The sequence below is a fragment of the Nerophis lumbriciformis genome, linkage group LG08, assembly GCF_033978685.3.
Source record: "Nerophis lumbriciformis linkage group LG08, RoL_Nlum_v2.1, whole genome shotgun sequence".
Classification (NCBI taxonomy): domain Eukaryota; kingdom Metazoa; phylum Chordata; class Actinopteri; order Syngnathiformes; family Syngnathidae; genus Nerophis; species Nerophis lumbriciformis.
This window is the reverse complement of record NC_084555.2, coordinates 20,080,645-20,103,241: the sequence shown is the minus strand read 5'-3', so window position 1 is coordinate 20,103,241 and position 22,597 is coordinate 20,080,645. Positions and strand designations below refer to the sequence as shown.

Genomic DNA, 22,597 nt, shown 5'->3' with positions numbered 1-22,597 from the left:
GTGTACCCCGCCTTTCGCCCGATTGTAGCTGAGATAGGCACCAGCACCCCCCGCGACCCCAAAGGGAATAAGCGGTAGAAAATGGATGGATGAATTTATCATTAATGTTATTATTATAATATTTTGTGATGCATGCATACACAACAACTGCAAAAAGTGTGTGCAAACTATAAAAGTGTGTGTACTATTAGTAGACATGTTGCAGGTGCAAAACTGGTGCAGGCCTCCCTATTTACATGAGGTTTTTGCATGTATATTGGCTATCATCATGGAGACACTCATTTCCCTTCCCATTTATAGCATCATATGGTGTAAATTGTGGTGTTTTGACATGTTCTTGATATGCAGCACACAAATATAATATAATATAACCCACATTTTCTGGGCAATATAGAAGTGTGATCTAGACAACAAAACCTATTTATAGCAACGGAAGATGCACTCTGGGAGGCGCTGCTGTGTCATCATGGTGCGTCAGGAATGATCCAGAGGCAAGATAATGCATATTGCAAGATGTTTGTTTTCATATCGGTAATATATTAAAATAATAATCTCCGGTAAAGGAACATCAATTTCTGACTGTATAAATATGTTTACAAGCACACAGACGGAATCTTCTCTCTCTCAATCATTGTTTTTGCAGCGTGATTGCCTCTTCTCTCACAGCCATTTGTGTATAACGGTGCCAGTTTGCACAAACATTCCAGACGTGCTAAATATAGACAAAAACAGTGGCCGCAGAACAGTTTTGGTCTTGATAAATCACTTTGCGAGTGCTAAATGATTATATTTGCATTTCCTTCTAGTTTAACTTTAGTAGACCAGTCCCCAAGTGTTCAACTTTCAAGGTTCAACATTACATGGATACATGTAAGTCTCTGTATTCACTGCAGACACTTTTCTATGAGGGCCCGTTAGGGACAATATTCAGGATTACCTCTTATATACACTACTGAAATGTTCTCACAAAAACAACTGAAATGCTCTCACATAAACAACTGAAATGTATTTCTCTCACACACATTACTGAAGCACTCACACACACTACTGAAATGTTTTTCTCTCACACACTACTGAAACCCTCTCATACACTACTGAAACACTCATACACTACTGAAATGTTTTTCTCTCACACACTACTGAAAGTGAAGTGAAGTGAATTATATTTATACAGCACTTTTCTCTAGTGACTCAAAGCGCTTTACATAGTGAAACCCAATATCTAAGTTACATTTAAACCAGTGTGGGTGGCACTGGGAGCAGGTGGGTAAAGTGTCTTGCCCAAGGACACAACAGCAGTGACTAGGATGACAGAAGCGGGGATCGAACCTGCAACCCTCAAGTTGCTGGCACGGCCGCTCTACCAACTGAGCTATACCGCCCACTACACAACTGTCTCACAAAAACAACTGAAATAATCTCACATAAACAACTGACATTTTTCTCTCTCACACACACTACTGAAACACGTCCATACACACTACTGAAACACTCTCTTACACACTACGGAAATGTTTTCTTCTCACACACACTACTGAAACACTCTCATACACGCTACTGAAATGTTTTCTTCACACACTACTGAAACACTCTCATACACACTACTGAAACACTTACACACACTACTGAAACACCCCTATACACACAATAAAACACTCTCGTTTATTTTTGTCGTCATTTTCAAACATTTAACAACATATTCAAACAACACTAACAAAAAAACAAGAAATGTGAGGAATAACACTTAAACGTATAAAACAAAAAGCAAATAAAAGCATCATATTACACATTACATTTTTTTTTTCTTTGATGCAATGTTTTTTATAATGTCCCCGAGAGGGACAAGCGGTAGAAAATGGATGGATGGATAATAAAATGAAAAACTATTTGGTTTGCATGACATTACGTTGGATTTATGAATATGTAATACTCTTAGTAGACACAACAGTTTGACAGCATACTCACATGACATTTACCTTGTAAGAACAGAACCCTTCCTTTGAACTCAAACAGTATATTGTAAGTACTAAACAATCCAACAGAAAGTTCAGTCCAGAATAATTGTGAGATTGGACATTCATAGTTAATTGACTCTTTTTCAATGTGACATGATTGATGTTTCGACTATCATTTGCAGTCTTCTTCAGAAGGGTCACCTGACCACTGTGACGTGTTGCCTATTAGCTTCCTCCCCCATTGACCATCAAGTGGCAGTGGGGTAGTCTGCCTGGTTGGCCAGGCCTATAAGAACTGTTACGTGTACAGGGGAAGAAGACGGCACAGACAGCAGGGACATCGTTTTAGCTGTATTTATTTATATATCTACAATAAGACATGAAGTGTGACTAATCCAAAATGTATATGTGTGTTACCGGAAGTGTTGAGCGAGGTGCGAAAGTCCAAGAGGGGGGAAAGGCCGGCTCGGAGGTATGTGGGCAGGCGTGAGGTCAAGTGCAGGAGCGAGGCGTCAAAGTCCATGTCCAGGCGGGAGGTCGAGATCCAAGAGGCAGCCAAGGAACCAGAGGGAATACGGGGAGACGAGGCACACTTCTCGTAAGGCGGGAACGGGGTAATGCTGCTGGAAGACGACAAGGAAACACAAGACAAATGAACACGGAGGGAGAGAAATCACAGAGAGAGAGAGAGAGAGAGGGTGCATAGAACTAGGGTTTGTCGGCTTACTGCATGGGAACAGGTCACTACGTTCTGGCCCGGAACGCAGGTTTGCAGTGGCTTAAGAAGACGAGGAAGCTCATCAGCGACAGGTGTGGAGTGCTGATTGAGCCGATTGAATGCAGCCGCCTGCTGCAGCCGAGTGGCGCGCGCTTGTAGGTGCGCCCAGCGCAGTACACAGATTAATGCGCACTGGGCTGCGCCTAGGCCGTGACAGTATCCCCTCCTTATGGACAGCTTCCAGATTTCCTAGAAAACGAACCAGAAGAACACAGAGATCAAGAGTCAAGGGAGGGTGGAGGGGGGAAATGGTGGTGAGTCGCCGGCCCAAGTGTCCCCGGATCCACCGGGGACGGGTCTGGTGTCGGCGGCGAGTAGAGCGCCGCTGCAGCAGGCGAGGCGGGCGACCAAGAAACGGCCACCTCCTTGGTCGTCGGGAAGGCGGAGGCGAGTGGCGCCAGAACCACAGCAGCCTACGAGTTCCACGCCTATGTCCTGGGCGTCGCTGCTGTTGGCGCAAAAAGCGTCCATGCGCTGGCCACAGGGAGCGCCGTGTGCGGGTGTCTGATGGCAGCCTGTGCAGCCGGCCAGCCAGAGGTCGCGGAGACGACGATGCTGGAGACGAGGAGGATGACGGCGCTGTGGGAAGGCCCGCCAGAGACGAAGAGGATCTTGTCGAAGTCAGAGATGAGGAGGGCAATGTCGTCGGAGTCAGAGACAAGGAAGCAGGCTGGGGAGCTAGCCGAGGTGCAGAAGCATGAGCTGGCAGTGGTGCTGAAGCATGAGCTGGCCGTGGTGCTGAAGCAGGCGCTGGCCGTGGCGCTGCCGCAGGAGCTGGCCGTGGTACTGGCACTGGAACCAGTCTGGGTGCTGGTACGGGGACCAGCCTTAGAGCAGGTGCTGGTGCGGGAACCCTTCTGGGTGCTGGTACGGGGACTGTCTGGGTGCTGGTACGGGGACCCGTCTGGGTGCTGGTACGGGGACTGTCTGGGTGCTGGTACGGGGACCAGTCTGGGTGCAGGTGCTGGTACGAGGACCAGCCTTGGAGCAGGTGCTGGTGCGGGAACCCTTCTGGGTGCTGGTACGGGGACTGTCTGGGTGCTGGTACGGGGACCCGTCTGGGTGCTGGTACGGGGACCAGTCTGGGTGAGGGTGCTGGTACGAGGACCAGCCTTGGAGCAGGTGCTGGTACGGGGACCAGCCTAGGAGCGGGTGCTGGTACGGGGACCAGCCTTGGAGCGGGTGCTGGTACGTGGACCAGCCTTGGAGCGGGTGCTGGTATGGGGACCAGCCTAGGAGCAGGTGCTGGTACGGGGACCAGCCTTGGAGCAGGTGGTGGTGGTCTGGCTGGAGGTTGCGGCTTGGCCTGCCGAAGACTAGGTGGTGGTGGTCTGGTTGGAGGTTGTGGCTTGGTATGCCAAAGGACAGGTGGTGGTGGTGGTCTGGCTGGAGGTTGCGGCTTAGTATGTCAAAGGACAGGTGGTGGTGTAAATTTATGTTTATCTTGTCCTCCTCATGCTCGATGTCCATGAGCTGAAACATTGCGCTTGATTATGTGCATACTCGCTCTGGAACGAGTGCTCCGGAGCTGTTAAAGGTAGCACCATATTGCTTGGCTGTCGGGAGGAGAAAGGCAACACTGTGTAATCGCTCAGGTGTTGTGGCCTGGCGGTGCAACGGACGGCTGCAGCACGATTATTGTTGCATTATATTCTCAGCGGAAGCCATCAAATTATAAAGCAGAGCTGCTGCCTCGATTACTTGTCGGCAGTTAGGCAGACATTTTGTTCGCGAACAACTTGGCTGGAAAAAAAAAGAAAAGAAAAGAAAAGAAATATTTGGCTGAAAACGGGCGGGCGTTATTGGTGACCAAAACCAGAAGGCAAATCTTCTCACACACACAGGTAAAAAACTCTCATACATACAAGTGAAATCCTTTCACACATACTACTGAAATGTTTTTCTCTCACACACACTAGTGAAAAGCTCTCACACACACAAGTGAAATCATTTTGTGAATACCATTGAAAAATAATTCCATATATGTGTGTGTGTGTGTGTGTGTGTGTGTGTGTGTGTGTGTGTGTGTGTGTGTGTGTGTGTGTGTGTGTGTGTGTGTGTGTGTGTGTGTGTGTGTGTGTGTGAGAGAGAGAGAGGTTTTCAGTAGTGTGTATTAGAGTGTTTCAGTAGCGTGTGTGAGAGAAAAAAAATTCAGTAGTGTTCATGAGAGTGTTTCAGTAGTGTGCGTGAGAGAAAAACATTTCAGTAGTGTGAATGAGAGTGTTTCAGTAGTGTGCGTGAGGGAAAAACATTTCAGTTGCTTATGTGAGTGCATTTCAGTAGTGTATGTAAGAGGTATTTCTTAATAATGTCCCTAAAGGCCCCTCATACTTTTCTGCTGCCCACACGACCAAGGTCCCTCTTGAAGGGCACTTAACATACTGGTTTTAGAACACTAAGGCCTTGCAGCCAGTGCACGCATTTGATTGCCCTACCATCCTCGGAAACATTACAGCCAGACATGCACTCATCAAGTCATCATCTCCTCCACATGCACCTCCCACGCTCCCTCTCCCACTTGTGGAGAGCAACACGCATACACACATTCAGACACCCACCTGTGTTCAATGGCTAAGCAGGGGGGTTAGGACTACCTCTGTGTGCCAATGAATTGTGTTAATGATAGATGGCAGCTTAGCTGGAGGCTGACAACTCTCCCAGAGTAGACAATGCTTGCTAAATAGCTGCCCTAAACACACAGATATGAACAAAAAAAACAACAGTTCTCATTTGGACAACTATGTGTGTTGCACAGGTCACAGCTTGACATCACCATCCTATGAGCTGTTTTACATAAATCTGCATAACTTGGGTTTTGTCTGTCAATGCATTTAGCTTTGGTATGGTATGATATTTACATTGGAAACATCTTAAGACTCTGTGTTATACAAACACAAGTGATTTTTTTTCAAAATGTACACAAATTGTATTTGTGTCTATTTTGCCTCTGAACAATAAGGGTCTGATTTACTAAGATCCAAACGCCACGCGCTAACCATGTTCAATCTTTAAAATAGCGTGTACTATTCGTGGGTGTGTTGCGTGCAAACTACGAACACTGCACGTGCAATTGAAAAGTGGTCCAGACCGCCATATTTAAATGAGGATTTTGTGTGTACTATACGGGGTATCACCATGGAGACATTTACTGCAAATCCATGTCTCTTTTCATTAATATCTTTTCAAACATGCAGGAGACATCTACCACTTTTTGTGGCCATTTTAGAAGCAGTCCTGCAGTGCATCTACAATGAAAACATTTTTTATTTTTTTCAACCGCTCAAGACGCGCTCATTGGAGAGAGGCTGCACTTACGCTGCTCAAGACACAAAAAATGCTTATTTAAATATGTTTTATTCATACAAGAAATATTTTGATCATTTATATTTAAAAAAAGAAAGTCATAAAATATACTAAAGGACACCAAAATGCATCAATTGAGTTTGTCTTAATAAGCCCCTCAAATCCTCTAGCAGCTATAAAGTTATAAAATCATGTTGCTAAATAGACGATATGTGCAATATTTTTTATTTCTGACCATCCAAAATGTTGACACACACGTAGGACGGAGGATACTTGTCTTTCCGTCGTCTGTCAATGTAGCGTGAGCACTGATCCTGTAGTTTGCACTTCCTTCTGGCACGAGCAAAATAAAACACTAAATAGTGCTCGCAAAACAATGATGAGTGTTGATAAATTACATTGTGCTTGCATCTTCTCCTCCCAATATTGTGGAAGTTTTAATGATCAGCATATGTTTTGCATATTAATGAAGACAGAGCCTCAAAATGGATTGCACGCCTTATTCTGCTCACTTAATACACACAATCCACTTTGCACACGTTTAGTAGATCAGATTTGCATGTGCTATTAGGTTTGCATGTGTTTTAGTACACGCAAACCTTTAGTAAATCAGGCCCTAAGTGTCAACTGGACAATGGATGTCAAAGTTTGTGATTTTTGTGCAAAATATGTTACTTAAGAAGTACAAAATGATATTCTTCCCTCCAGTGTACAGGCGTAAACACACAGAGCTGCAGTCCATACAGTTGGAGCTACAAAGTCCAGATTGCAAGCTCAGTAAACTGCGGGCCTCCACCATCATGACCGACTACAATCCAAACTATTGCTTCGCTGGTAAGACGGCCTCAGTCAATGATCTGAAGGAAGTGCCAAGACGCAACATTTCCCTTACCAGGTAAATAAAAGCATCTTGTGTCTGTGACATTTCTGAATGAAGCCTAATATCCAACAAGCAGTAGTTTGATTTCCATTGTCAAAGATCATCAACTGTACCAAAACAGTTAATACCCAACTTGGAATCAGCCTAAAGTTGCAAAATAAATACGGTACACAAGTCAAACTAACACCCAGAACCTTGGGATTTGGCCCGGTTCCATTTTTTCTCCATTTTTGTTTTTGTTTTTTTAATCCAGGATGTGTTTATTTTCTCTGTAGAATGTGTCAATAAAAAAACAAGCTGTGGGCCGCACTTTGGACACCCCTGGTCTAAGTGTAGATGTTGAGCATTAATCTAACAAAGGTTTTAGGACGATACTGTAAATAAATACCTTACCTGCCTGAATGTCATGAACGTCATGTCATCCCCACAGTTCTGTGCGTATTAAGGCTGACAGTTCAGTGGTTAAGTTGCAGTTCAGACGGTTCAGTGGTTAACTAGGTGGCCTAGTTAACCACTAGGCCACCTACTCAGTGGCCTAGTGGTTAGAGTGTCCGCCCTGAGATTGGTAGGTTGTGAGTTCAAACACCGGCCGAGTCATACCAAAGACTATAAAAATGGACCCATTACCTCCCTGCTTGGCAGTCAGCATCAAGGGTTGGAATTGGGTGTTAAATCACCAAAAATGATTCCCGGGCGCGGCACCGCTGCTGCCCACTGCTCCCCTCACCTCCCAGGTGCTGATCAAAGGGGATGGGTCAAATGCAGAGGACAAATTTCACCACACCTAGTGTGTGTGTGACAATCATTGGTACTTTAACTTTAACTTTAACTTAATGTTTGGTACAGTAAGGGAACAAAAATAAGAACATAGCAATTTTTTAGATTTTGTGTCCTATGATTTTTAAAATAAAGCACGTAAATACAGTTTTAATCTGCTAGCATGTAATTATCCAAATAATACAGTTCTCTAATAAAAAACACAATAAACAAATGGACAAGTGATTGATGTGGAAGTGATCAGTCTGTGAGCTCTGAAAGCTGTGTGTGACCGCGTGTCCCTTCCTCCTTTGCCATCCTCCTAGTTTACACACGGAAGAAACACGGTCTTAGTTAGAGGATCTGGTCAATAAAAAACGTTTTTTTCAACACCTTAAAGGGGAACTGCACTTTTTAAAAATGTTGCCTATCTTTCACAATCATTATGAAAGACATGACAATGGATGTTTTGGGTTTTTTTTGCATTGTTAATATTAAATAAATGCAATCAAAAGGCTGCTTACAATGGAGCCCATAGGAGCCGGGCAATTCCGTCTACCAAGCCCTTAAAAAACATCCAAACATCTCCATTGAAGTTTTATATACATGAGTATATGTAATGTAGCAAAAGGCACATTTATAATAACATTTAATATTTAAATATTTTGATCATTTTCAGCATAAGTGGTGCATTAATTTCAAAAACGCATCACAGCGTTTTAGTTTTTTTTCTTCATCACTGATTATTACTCACTGCAGACTTTATGAGAGCCAACAAACATAATAAAATATCACTTAGTGTGCAACGTCTGCTGTCATTAGGATACCAACTGCTAGGATGTTCGTATATTCCCATTTAGATGAAGAAAGATTCATAATTCTCACGAAGAAAAAGCGGAGAATAAACTTATAGGAAGTAAGGAAGCAGCCGACTACTCAATGATGTAAACATAGGGACACACGGAAGTGACTATAAATAGTTTAGTTGCATTAGCATTTTATAATAACAATAGCACTAATACTTGGTTAATATTCAAGTCACGAAATGTATTGTTGGCGGTTTTTGAATGGTTATTTATTGGATTTTATGGGCAAAATAGTAGCGCTTCCATTGGCTCCGCAGTAAGCAAACTTGTATTTACATTTATGTAATATTTAGAATGCATTAAAAAAAATCCATCCGTCGTCATGTCTTTCATAATGATTGTGAACAATCAAAAAAAAAGGGCTGTTCCCCCTTAAAACTTGACACAAACTGCACTGCATGTGTCGGAGGTAATATTGAACAACAAATCAATGATAGAAGTGACAACCTACTCAGTGGCCTAGTGGTGAGAGTGTCCGCCCTGAGATTGGTAGGTTGTGAGTTCAAACCCCGGCCGAGTCATACCAAGGACTATAAAAATGGGACCCATTACCTCCCTGCTTGGCACTCAGTATCAAGGGTTGGAATTGGGGGTTTAATCACCAAAAATGATTCCCGGGCGCGGCCACCGCTGCTGCCCACTGCTCCCCTCACCTCCCAGTGGGTGATCAAGGGTGATGGGTCAAATGCAGAGAATAATTTCGCCACACCGAGTGTGTGTGTGACAATCATTGGTACTTTAACTTTAACTTTAACAAACTTACCATTCAAATAATACCGCCTTTGTTGACAAGAACATTCAGCCATTGAAGCGCATTCAGTCTATTTAGTAAGCAGAGGTAACACAAACCAGTGAACGCTTCAAAAGAGCTGCCTTCAGAGCCGACTGCCGCTACTAACCTGCTAAGCTAACAAAAACAGCTCAAACTCAGACTACCAAGTGGCTCGCTGACGTCACGTCACTAGGCAACCGGCACCGCCTTTTAAAGGCACACACACATACACTGAAACTTATCTCACCTGCATTAGTTAGTTAGTTAGTTTCAGTTTATTTCAAACATGCATACAATACAATTACTATGTAATGCATCACATATTTCCAGTTGTTTCATTACAGAACATCCGGAAACAGATATATGAAGGTTTGTTTAGGTAAAACAATAATTACTTTCCCTACTAATTAATTACATGTATTAAAGAGTAATTCTGTTAGTAATTCAATTACTTTTGTGGTAAAGTACCATAATTAATGACATAATTACTTTTCCTAGTAGTTAATTACATTTATTAAAGAGTAATTATGTTAATAATTCAGTTACTTTTGTGGTAAAGTAACAAATAACCATGAAATAGTTACTTTTTAAAATACATTTTTAGAACACAGCATCATGAAGCAGTTGTCAGGTTGGTGTTCCTAGCTAAAATATTTATGTGTATGTCCTATAATAATGTTTATTGTTAAACCTTCTGTTTTTTTAAAGAAGATTGGAGATTATATTTGACTTATATTATTTTTAAGGATTTTTCTTTTTCCTTATCTCAAAACACCTCTTAAGTTGGGATCCTATTATACAAAAACTACTTTTCTTACCTATTAGTTCCTGTTTTTGTATATTTGGGATCCCCATCAGTCCCAAAAATTGGCATGGTGGAAATATTTTGTTATGTCAACCGATATTTCTATTTATGGGTTAGTTTATGGGCTAAACTATATTGCCCAGTCCTACACTTGTATTAGCGATGGTGCTAGCACAATTTAGAGATGCTGCTTTGTGTTTAATTGAGTGTTACAGGAGGCCTCACGATGGCATTGTGTTTATATGCATGAGTGCACTTTGTTTGAGTGTTAATAACGAATTTGTGATATTTAAGAAATTTCATATTGCTACTAAAAAATGTTCTGTGCTACAAAAAATGTTCTGTCCTACCATTTTTTTTATTTCGAACCACTGGGGCTACTAGTGAAAAGGCAAAGCATACAGTCCTAGTAAACTGATTCTGTGGCGGAACGCTTTACTCAAAACACGTTAGAAATCAACGTCTCTCTTTGAAATTAATTTGTTAATTGGTGCTTGGCCCCTCAATACAGCACAATTTTAACATGTGACATGCCTTTTAAAAAGAAAAACAAACTTTTGGGTAATACATATTGTATGAAAAACAACACAATAGAATGTACTACTAACAACTACAGTCGTTTTATAAAGTAATGTAATAATAATGAGTGAGTGCACTTCTACGATATCTCCTTCCAGCTGCTTCGCCGTCAAACACACCATCAGCAGCTTTTTCATATTTTCATGGAGAAATGTCCACCGTTTAGTTATTATTTTAACATTCTTGGCTGACGTTAGACTTATTCTGCTTCGTTATTTAATGACTCCTTTTTTTAATCCGATGAATATCATCCACTTCTCAGCACTGTTCTTCACACTCACTTTCTTCACCCTAATGGTTGGAAGAAAAAAAAGTTGTATCATTCTCGAGCGATAACCTAATGCCAGCGAGTAAGACCAGATGTTTTGGGCACATCTTATGGGGTTCACTGTGACATTGGCTACGCCAACGAATGGCGGGATGCTTGTAGCTTAAATTTTTGCTTGCAGTTACTCAATTCTCATAACACTCTTAATTTGAGGTACCACTGTACCTACAATCTGATAAGAAGAATTCAGTCATCGGATCTCAGCCCAAAAAAGCCTGTTTTTGAGCTCCAAACTTCAGGGTGTTGTTGACTGCCAACATTATAAGCAACAATCTAGTTATATTTACTATCATGCCAAATACTATTACCCCCTGATCCATACATAAAGTAGCTGTAACTAGTGAATGGTCAATTATGTTAATTAATATACTTTATGTCATTAAAACATACTTAATACTTTTGTATCTAACTACATCCTCTATGTGTGGTTGATTAAGAATAATGTCTGAATATAAAGGTATGTGGCTGTCAAAGTAATTACTTGATGCACACCTGTCCTTAGGGGTCTGGGTCATGGTGCTTTCGGTGAAGTGTATGAAGGTCTGGCTGTCGGGATACCAGGAGAACCAAGTCCACTTCATGTGGCAGTAAAGGTGATGTATCTTCTCTATAAAACTAGAACTGCTTCCTAAAAGGTTGGAGTTTGAAATAGGTGTTGGATTAAATAAAACGGAAATGGCTTCTTTGACCCTCTCATAGTAGATTAGGAAATGTTACATTAGATCAGTGGTTCTCAAACTTTTTTCACCGAGTACCACCTCAAAAAAAGTTTGGCTCTCCATGTACCATTATAATGACTAACATTAAAATACAGTAGCGTAGTGGGCCTAAGTATTCATTAAAAACAAGGCAGCAGGTTTTTTTAACAAGTAGATTTAATATTTTTGGCCATTGTAACATTACACACAGTTTGAACAGTAACACTGTGTTAAATATAGGAACATATAACACTGTACTGTATTTTCCGGACCTTAGTGCGCACCGGATTATAAGGCGCACTGCAGATCAGGTCTATTTTCATACAAAAGGATTATAAGGCACATTAAAGGGGTCATATCATGATTTTTTTCTAAATGTAAAACACTTCCTTGTGGTCTACATAACATGTAATGGTGGTTCTTTGGTCAAAATGTTGCATAGATGATGTTTTACAGATCATCTTCAAGTCGCTTTCTGACAGTCGTTTCAGGATGCGTCGTTTTGTGGGCGGTATTATTTAAGTGGCTCACCTTCGGCAGTGTCTTCTCCCTGTCATCTTTGTTGTAGCGATGTAGCGTGCAAGGACGGGAGTGGAAGAAGTGTCGAAAGATGGAGCTAACTGTTTTAATGACATTCAGACTTTACTTAAATCAATAACAGAGCAGCATATCCTCGTCCGTGACTCACTAATGCAACATCAACGCCGGAAATGTGTCCTATGAAAAACCGTCCAACCGGAACTCTCCAGTAGCTAAAGTTCCGTGGGTGAATTATGTAAACCCACCAGACCGGCAGTTTTTAGTGCTTCCATAGCGAAACTACTGACATATATAAGTTAGAACTTTACGCTACTTTATATTAGAAATGGCAATAGCGGAGGATAAATGCCACATAAGAAGATGGACAAAAAGACAAAGCTTATCGACTACAGCGTCTCCACGGACTACAATGGCGGACCGCGCACATTTTTTCAGGACTTATGCAGATCCCAAATACACACCAGCAGGTACCAGAAGGTAAGAAAAGTTGGTTTTGCATAATATTGCGAAACAAAATGCCAGATAATATGTCGGCTAATAGGTGCCATTTTGTGGTCCATATACACACACCATAGTAATACCCGTATGTTGAAGCACAGTACGTCTGGCTACGGTAGCCGTAATGCTCCCACAATCCATCAAGCGGTGCGTCTTCATAGCTTAGCAAAGTCGTACTAAAACATTTTGACATACTTTTAAGCGCCGTGTGTAATGTTCTATATTCTCAATAGAACATTTAAAGTTTTGGTGTTGTTTACTGGCGTCATATTGCAGTCTACACGTATCTCTTATGTGTGACTGCCATGTACTGGTCAAACGTATCATGACATCATGTACCAAATAAAATAGCTTCGATGTCAGTAAGCACAACCAGAACTATTCCTTAAATTAGGTGGACCTGGTTATAAGGCGCACTGTCGATTTTTGAGAAAATGAAAGGATTTTAAGTGTGCCTTACAGTCTGAAAAATACGGTACTTTAATTAAGTGTGTCTTTGGCTACACTAGATGGAGCCTTCGTACCACTTGTGGCACACATACTACAGTTTGAGAATCACTGATTTAGATGTTGGCTATTTTGATCGCTCTTTTTCAGTTAGAAGTTTTGAAAGACATGTACATAATGTACATTTTATTTCTCATCTAAAATATAGACTCTTCCTGAGGTTTGCTCAGAACAAGATGAATTGGACTTTCTTATGGAGGCTCTAATCATCAGGTAAGACGCGTATAGTTCATTTTCCATAATAAAGTCAACATAACCAATGTTTTTCCTTGTTTTTACCCTAGTAAGTTCAGCCACCAGAACATTGTGCGCTGTGTGGGGGTCAGCTTGCACGCGATGCCCAGGTTCATACTGCTAGAACTGATGACTGGAGGAGACCTTAAGACCTTCCTGAGGGAGATGAGACCTCGACTGGTGAGGCATTTATGAGCTCGTCTGGTTTTATGCTACACAGAGACACATTCAGGAATGGAGTCAAGCAGAATGTGTGTAGATTATGTGTCTGTGAAAATGTGTCCATTCATGAAGACAAACACATTTGGCGTCAGAGGCCACTGATGTTGGTATCTCTGTTCTAAGTCATCCTAAAAGACTGAACCTTCTTCTACACCAAACTCATCTGAGCACGAAGTACCTTTTTCTACGATATTGGAAAATTGCACACAAAAAAAAATTGGAGGAATCTCCGTCACTGACATTGTAAGGTGTTTCTTTCAGAACTGCAATCTATCTGTGGTATTGTGTTGCAGGGGGTTGTAGATAAGGGCTGCATGGTTTTGAGCAAAAAACCTACAGTATTTTTGCACCATAGGGCGCACCGGATTATAAGGCGTACTGTCAATGAGCGGGTCTATTCAGGTCTATTTTCATACAAACCCCGTTTCCATATGAGTTGGGAAATTGTGTTAGATGTAAATATAAACGGAATACAATGATTTGCAAATCCTTTTCAACCCATATTCAATTGAATGCACTACAAAGACAAGATATTTGATGTTCAAACTCATAAACTTTATTTTTTTTTTGCAAATAATAATTAACTTAGAATTTCATGGCTGCAACACGTGCCAAAGTAGTTGGGAAAGGGCATGTTCACCACTGTGTTACATCACCTTTTCTTTTAACAACACTTAATAAACAATTGGGAACTGAGGAAACTAATTGTTGAAGCTTTGAAAGTGGAATTCTTTCCCATTCTTGTTTTATGTGGCGCTTCAGTCGTTCAACAGTCCGGGGTCTCCGTTGTCGTATTTTACGCTTCATAATGCGCCACACATTTTCAATGGGACACAAGTCTGGACTGCAGGCGGACCAGGAAAGTACCTGCATTCTTTTTTTACGAAGCCACGCTGTTGTAACACGTGCTGAATGTGGCTTGGCATTGTCTTACTGAAATAAGCAGGGGCGTCCATGAAAAAGACGGTGCTTAGATGGCAGCATATGTTGCTCCAAAACCTGTATGTACCTTTCAGCATTAATGGTGCCTTCACAGATGTGTAAGTTACCCATGCCTTGGGCACTAATGCACCCCCATACCATCACAGATGCTGGCTTTTCAACTTTGCGTCGATAACAGTCTGGATGGTTCGCTTCCCCTTTGGTCCGGATGACACGATGTTGAATATTTCCAAAAACAATTTGAAATGTGGACTTGTCTTTTCCACTTTGCATGAGTGCATTTTAGATGATCTCGGGCCCAGAGAAGCCGGCGGCGTTTCTGGATGTTGTTGATGAATGGCTTTCGCTTTGCATAGTAGAGCTTTAACTTGCACTTACAGATGTAGCGACAAACTGTATTTAGTGACAGTGGGTTTCTGAAGTGTTCCTGAGCCCATGTGGTGATATCCTTTAGAGATTGAGCCGCTAGGGATTTTGGGCCCCATAAAAAGAATCTTTATAGGGCCCCCAACACAGTGTCATTATTTTTTCTGTATTATAATTTCATCATCATTAGGGGCCTCTCTGGGCCCCCCTCCATCATGGGCCCGTAGAATCCGTCTCCTTTACCCCCCCTTTTCGGCGCCCCTGGTTACTGATAACAATATAATGGCAAATTTCACCAAATAATCGCATTGATCCCAATGGCGTTAGTGCTGAGTTAATAACAGTTGTCCTGGGATCAAATGCTACCTGGTGGTATGTTTGGGAGATATGCAAATGTGTGTTATGTTAAATTTGTTATTTTGCACACAAAAAGAAATTAATGAACAATTTATTTACCACTAATTAGTTTTAGTACAGAATGTACATCAAATTAAAGTTAATTAAAGTATAAAAAATATTTCACAGACATAAACAAAGTTTAAAAAAAAAAAAAAGATTGTAATGGTGGGCTTCAAAATAAAAGTCTGCTCTAGACCCCAATTTAGTTATGGGCGCCCCAAGATTTGTATACAGTGTATTGTTATCGATGTATTTATTTCAATTAAGCAGTTTGATCGAGACACTCTTTTGTTTTAATACACTGCTATTTGTATTAATTACCATTTCTGAATCTTTGTCAGGATCAACCTTCCAGCCTGTCCATGGTTGACCTCCTGAATGTAGCGAGAGACATCGCTAAAGGCTGCCAGTATCTGGAAGAGAACCAGTTTATCCACAGGTACCGATCAAGTTTATCATTTTGCAAAAGCAAACACAAAGTTGTCATAGACAAATGCAGCATAGTTGGTAGGGATGAATTATTCGAATAACATTCCCGGCAGATAGGGAAAAAAACAATTCAAGTATGCGTGTATTGTTAATATGCAATGCAAATGTATACAGATTGCATAAACAAGGAATTTATTGGGACTCCATCTGTTGGAGTGGAACATAAGGACGCATTTTGCCTCTTACATGCCAGCTGAAAGGACAAGTGAGGAATTTATCATCAGAGCAGTCAGGTTGTTGCCTCATTTTATGGCTTATATAGACAACACATTCAATAGATCCCTTTTACATCCTCCAACAGTCAGCTTGAAAAACAATGAAATGTAACCTGGTGCTTTTAAGAGCTTCCTTTTAAGCCTAAAAACCACCTTTATGGACACTCATGGGGAAGGTCAAAGATAACTCAATGTGGGAAAAGGTCAGATTTCTTCCCACAATCACATCAAGACAATTGAAGTGCATCTTTCTCTCTGGTCAGGTATTAGCCATTGACAAATGAGGACTATTAAACCAACATAGAACAATAAAACTCCATCAATACACCTAATGGCTTAGTCTTCTCCACTACCTGCTGACCTTCTACACTTCTATACATTTTAGAGATGTCCGATAATGGCTTTTTTGCCAATATTCCGATATTGTCCGAACTCTTAATTACGATATCAACCGATACCGATATATACAGTCGTGGAATTAACACATTAATATGCCTCATTTTGTTGTGATACCCCGCTGGATGCATTAAACAATGTAACAAGGGTTTCCAAAATTATGGAAAAAAATGCCAACATGGCACTGCCATATTTATTATTGAAGTCACAAAGTGCATAATTTTTTTTAACATGCCTCAAAACAGCAGCTTGGAATTTGGGACATCTCTCCCTGAGAGAGCATGAGGAGGTTGAGGTGGGCAGGGTTGGGGGGGGGGGGGGGGCGGGGTTGAGGTGGAGGGGTAGGGGGCAGCGGGGGGTGTATATTGTAGCGTCCCGGAAGAGTTAGTGCTGCAAGGGGTTCTGGGTATTTGTTCTGTTGTGTTTATGTTGTGTTACGGTGCGGACGTTCTCCCGAAATGTGTTTGTCATTCTTGTTTGGTGTGGGTTCACAGTGTGGCGCATATTTGTAACAGTTTTAAAGTTGTTTATACGGCCACCCTCAGTGTGACCTGTATGGCTATTGACCAAGTATGCTTGCATTCACTTGTGTGTGTGAAAAGTCGCTGATATTATGGGACTGGGCCGGCACGCAAAGGCAGTGCCTTTAAGGTTTATTGGTGCTCTGTACTTCGCTCTACGTCCGGTGTACGCAGCGGCGTTTTAAAAAGTCATAAATTTTACTTTTTGAAACCAATACCGATAATTTCCGATATTACATTTTAAAGCATTTATTGGCCGATAATATCGGCAGTCCGATATTATCGGACATCTCTAATACATTTGTCTGCAAGTGTTGAAATGCTCCGTTACGGTGCCCTTGTGGTTAATTACAGCATTTACAGTATGAACTACGGTTGTGAAGGATAAACCGATATGACCGGGTATCCGGTGTGACAAGCGAGTGATTTGGTTGCGCTGGTAGCAGCCGCTAAAAAGCAGCTACCGTATTTTCCGGACTATAGAGCGCACCGGTATTTAGGCCGCACCCACCAAATTTTAAAATAAATAAAAAATGTTACATATAGTAGGCCGCAGATTTATATGGGTACAAAACATTTTGTAAATGCTTATTTACATACCTTAATTGTTACCAAACGGTCCCTGTCACTCGACAGTAAAACAGCTGATCAAACAAAACAGAAGTTATCGGGATGGACCCACTAGCTGCGGAATCCAGCTTTCCAATCAGCTAAACAGACTTGATGATTCCACGTTGATGTTTTGGTGAATTTACGAAACTGAAACAATAAGAAAAATAATGCCATTGTAAGTTAATAATACCTACACAGACACTTGTAAACGTGTTAGCATATTCGCTAATGCTAACAACGCTAGCTGGATTAGATTACGATAGCACATACAAATATGCATGAAAGCACTCCTACAGACATCACACATGGGACGGTTTTTAGTAAGTATGAATTGTTTTAGTTATATTATAAAACTTAAAACGTTGCTTGGTGTGATGAAGGAGAATCATTTCAAACAACCGCTATGAAAGGTTGTAATTCCGGTTTCAAGGACGAAACAGGAAATACATTTTAAACCAGCAACACCTGCAGTGAATGAACTTGTTCAAAAGATGGCGTCATAGCACAAACAATAACACACCTTTTCAGTGGTTCTGTCTGTGTTTTTACGAAAAGTATTTGTTGAATACAAAACATTATGCCCGTTAGCGGGGAAAAAAATCCATAAATTAGCCGCACCGTTTTATAAGCCGCAGGGTTCAAAGCTTTGGGGAAAAGTAGCATTTTATATCTGGAGAGTATGGTATGTAATTTTAGGTTAATTGAGTGCAGAAACGTGGACCAGGTATCGCGCAAGGCGAGCAATCGGTTGACAGGTTGTCTTTAAAACAATGCAAGAGTCAGGAAAGTCCACAAAATGATTTATGCACATGCTCCGTTAGCTTACTGAAGACGAGAATAGATGTAAATAGCAGCACAGCCATAGAAAGCTAGCGGCTAATGTCCCTCCCCTGTGCCCCTAAATTCGACATTTGTACATTCAATGTCCTACATAATGACTCAGTGGCTCAGGATCGCTAAAACAGCTGGTGGTAGCATATAATAGCTGACGGATTTAGTCCCGTGGTTGGAATGTGACTGTCAAGTGATGACTTGAAGCAACCCAACCAGACTCTATACCTCCAGAGACCCCCTGCAGGAAAAATGTGTTTGGGAACACTGCTCTATATGTGAAAACCGCGTTTTCCTTATAATAGGCATGATGAACACAATATAAATTGTAATCACATCAGTGGAGTACTGTGCTGAGGGCATTAATGTGCAGTTCACTGCAGCCCACACTCTTTAAATAGTCCAACAACAATACTTTATTAGCAATAACAAAGACGGTTCTCAAAACTGGGCCTTTGAGTCCAGTTGACTTTACTGTGAGTAAAGTCCACATACAGTATGAGGCCTATTAACAATGTTTTAACAAGTAGCAGTTCGCACATCGCTGCTGCATGCGCAACAGCACTGTGTCCTTCCCTGAAGGCATCCGCTTGCAGTTGGTCACAATTCCTGCTGCATTCCAAGGCATGTCCTTGCCTACAAGCAGAACCAAGTCATTAGCATGACTTCTTCTAAGCCAATTAACAAGGACTAGGGCACTTGGATTTGTCTCTACTATAGTGTGTGTGTGTGTGTGTGTGTGTGTGTGTGTGTGTGTGTGTGTGTGTGTGTGTGTGTGTGTGTGTGTGTGTGTGTGTGTGTGTGTGTGTGTGTGTGTGTGTGTGTGTGTGTGTGTGTGTTCATGTATTTCTACCCTTCTTGAAACACCAACAAGGAAAAGTACTTTCCATATGAGGACCGGTGAACAAGTTGGAACCCATATCATGGTCCCAATATGGAAAACCATTGCATCTAATGTCTATTGCACCCCTGGTGGTGAAAATCTGTCAAAATTCGGGTGGTCCCAAAAAGGAGGGATTTTTCAAATTGACTGTGTGTCGGTTTTAAAAGTGCTCCCCCTCTGGTCAACATATGAAATAACAAGTGTGTGTAAAAATCTGAAGTGCTCCCCCTCTGGCCAACATATGTAATAACAAGTGTGTGTAAGAAATTGAAATGTGCTCCCTTTGGCCAAAATTAATTTAAAAAAATAAATAAATATATGTATATAGAGACACAGTAAATAATGAAGATTAAAAAACAATTACAAACAAAAAATTCCCCCAAAAAATAAAATTTACTAAAAGCTTACCTTTTTTATATTTGCATAGTACCGTATTTTTCGGAGTATAATGCATAATAAAGAAGGAAAAAAACATATATAAGTCGCACTGGAGTATAAGTCGCATTTTTGGGGGAAATTGATTTGATAAAACCCAACACCAAGAATAGACATTTGAAAGGCAATTCAAAATAAATAAAGAATAGTGAACAACAGGCTGAATAAGTGTACGTTATATGAGGCATAAATAACCAACTGAGAACGTGCCTGGTATGTTAACGTAACATATTATGATAAGAGTCATTCAAATAACTATAACACATAGAACATGCTACACGTTTACCAAACAATCTGTCACTCCTAATCGCTAAATCCCATGAAATCTTATACGTCTAGTCTCTTACCTGAATGAGCTAAATAATGTTATTTGATATTTTGCGGTAATGTGTTAATAATTTCACACATAAGTCGCTCCTGAGTATAAGTCGCACCCCCAGCCAAACTATAAAAAAAAACTGCTACTTATAGTCCGAAAAATACGGTATGTATATATGATCAATGTTGTAAATACAAATCTTTATACTGTATATCTAGAAAGGGTGGTCCTAAAGAGGTAGACATTTTTTGGAGGTCTCAAGAAGGTAACAAATACAAGGGTGTGTGTGTGTGTGTGTGTGTGTGTGTGTGTGTGTGTGTGTGTGTGTGTGTGTGTGTGTGTGTGTGTGTGCTGTTAGTAATGAGAAAATGAAAGAAATGTTCTAGTGTTTATCACCAGAGATGCTGCCTAATAAATGATAAAGGATGATTTTGTGTTATGCCCTGGCATATGTGTTGCTGCTTTAAATGGTTTGGTGAATACATAATAATCATTCAAATATTTTGCTCCAAATTCCATCCATGCTGACTAAAAGCAGCCCCTGAGACGTGATAAAAAAAAAAAAAGTAAGCAGATGCCCCAGACATGTTGATTTGAGTCGATACTAAATTATTCAATACAAAGCTTGTATCGTTACAAACTCCTCTGGCACGATGAAGTGGGGCAACACTGTCGTCCATGTTGTAAAAAAAAAAAAAGAAAAAAAATAGCCCCTCAGTTAAAATCCGTCTAAACTATTACTATATCCCCATTGTGTCATTTCACATCTACTTTAATCGGAGGATGGCTGTCTGCAGTATACACTTGCTGGTTGCGGGTTTTCAAGCTCTGCCCGGATGTCATGATCTAACTGTCGCACAGTCACAAGCTCCTATTTGGATGTTGGTCATTTATCAGCGCTGGTGCCCACTTGTCTCGCCTGATGGGAAGATGTCTGCTCACGACACGAAGCAGGATATGTAAGAATCCAGTGTGAGCTCTGTTTGCCTTACCCCGCCTCCCCAAACACAGAAATATAAAAGACTGTACGCAATAAAGTATTCTCTCCAATGCAGTGCAAATAACACTTTTATGTATTTTCTCATCCAACCCACTCTTGCTGCATATGCTGCAGAACATTTCAATCTTTTCTCTGGTGCTAGTGTGTGGCGTCATAAAAAGCACTGCAGGGAGCTTTGCGTTTCACCAGCGACGCCGATGGCAACTTGTTATTTACACTAAACGTCTGATCCAGAACAGGAGCATCTTTCTGTGTATTCCATGTATTGAAGACATGAACATGTGTGATGTATTTGAATAAAGCTGTGGAATTACTTGTGGTAACACTGTGCGTGTCTGTGTGTGTGTGTGTGTGTGTGTGTGTGTGTGTGTGTGTGTGTGTGTGTGTGTGTGTGTGTGTGTGTGTGTGTGTGTGTGTGTGTTCTGGCAATGCTTACTTAATGGGGACATCGCTCTGTTTACACAGTCACCTTTAGGGGACCTCTGACGGTATGGGGACAAAAAAACACATCCCCTAAAGGGAAACCTTTTTAAATGATAGTCAGATCCATTCTGAACCATATTAACTCTTTTTTCCCCAGGGTCCCCAGTAAGAATGATCAGCACATTACTTAATCAATCCAGAGATTTAAAGACGTGTATGATCTAACTGGGCAGTGGCCATTTTACCAAAAAATGTGTATCCAATTCCAAAATGATAACATGTGTGTGTGTGTGTGTGTGTGTGTGCGCGTGTGTGTTTTCTCATTATTCAGGGACATTGCGGCTCGTAATTGCCTGTTGACGTGCAAAGGACAAGGCCGCGTGGCCAAGATTGGAGATTTTGGGATGGCTCGTGACATTTACAGGTAAGATTTGACCCCAGATTTAACCTTAACATACAGTATTGTAAAATTATTAGGTTTGCTCTTTTAATAATGCTATAATGACCATGCAAAAGGGCTATGCAACTATATGGTTGTGGGGGCCACATTTTCAGAAGCTATGGACCAGGGGCCAGACTTGTCCCTTTCCTATTAATCCTATTTTGTATATTACCATAACCAACATCCTCTACAGTAGACATTTGATTTGTTTGTTTTATAATACACCTCATGGTGCAACCTGGACACATCATCAGTGATTCTCCCGGGGTCATAGGGTGTTTCGGGTCTTAATCAAACATCCTCACCCGGGCGACCCAGCCGAGGGTGATCAGTCCCTCAACTTGTGTCCAGGTAGCGCTCTACGCCACACGTCCCCCCTCTGGCGGTCTGCTTTGGGGTTGCGCCGGTGGTGCTTGGAGGTTCTGGGCACTGTGGGGAGTGTACGGGCCTGGATCCTCCTCCGTTTCATCGGGTGCCGACTGTGCGTTGCACCACGGGTTTCCCTAGGCAACCTATCTTGGTCTAATGTATCTTTAGGGTTTTTCGTAGCGTTGTATGGGTGCTCCCTTGCGAGAGCTGCAGCTTGGGATGCTACCCCTCCTT

General features: G+C 41.4%; 2 protein-coding genes across 6 annotated transcripts in view; both read left to right on the top strand.

Annotated features, from left to right (window-relative positions):
- Positions 1-22,597, top strand: part of alk (ALK receptor tyrosine kinase) — a 946,171-nt gene that overhangs the window by 876,651 nt on the left and 46,923 nt on the right. For all 3 annotated transcript variants that reach the window (XM_061968449.1, XM_061968451.1, XM_061968450.1), the window contains 6 exons: positions 6,745-6,931; positions 11,525-11,615; positions 13,414-13,478; positions 13,550-13,679; positions 15,770-15,867; positions 21,884-21,976. In XM_061968449.1, the coding sequence (XP_061824433.1) occupies positions 6,745-6,931; positions 11,525-11,615; positions 13,414-13,478; positions 13,550-13,679; positions 15,770-15,867; positions 21,884-21,976 (664 nt within the window). The remainder of the gene's footprint in view (positions 1-6,744; positions 6,932-11,524; positions 11,616-13,413; positions 13,479-13,549; positions 13,680-15,769; positions 15,868-21,883; positions 21,977-22,597) is intronic.
- LOC140678985 (uncharacterized) overlaps positions 1-22,597 on the top strand; it is a 119,059-nt gene that overhangs the window by 91,504 nt on the left and 4,958 nt on the right. The window lies entirely within an intron of this gene.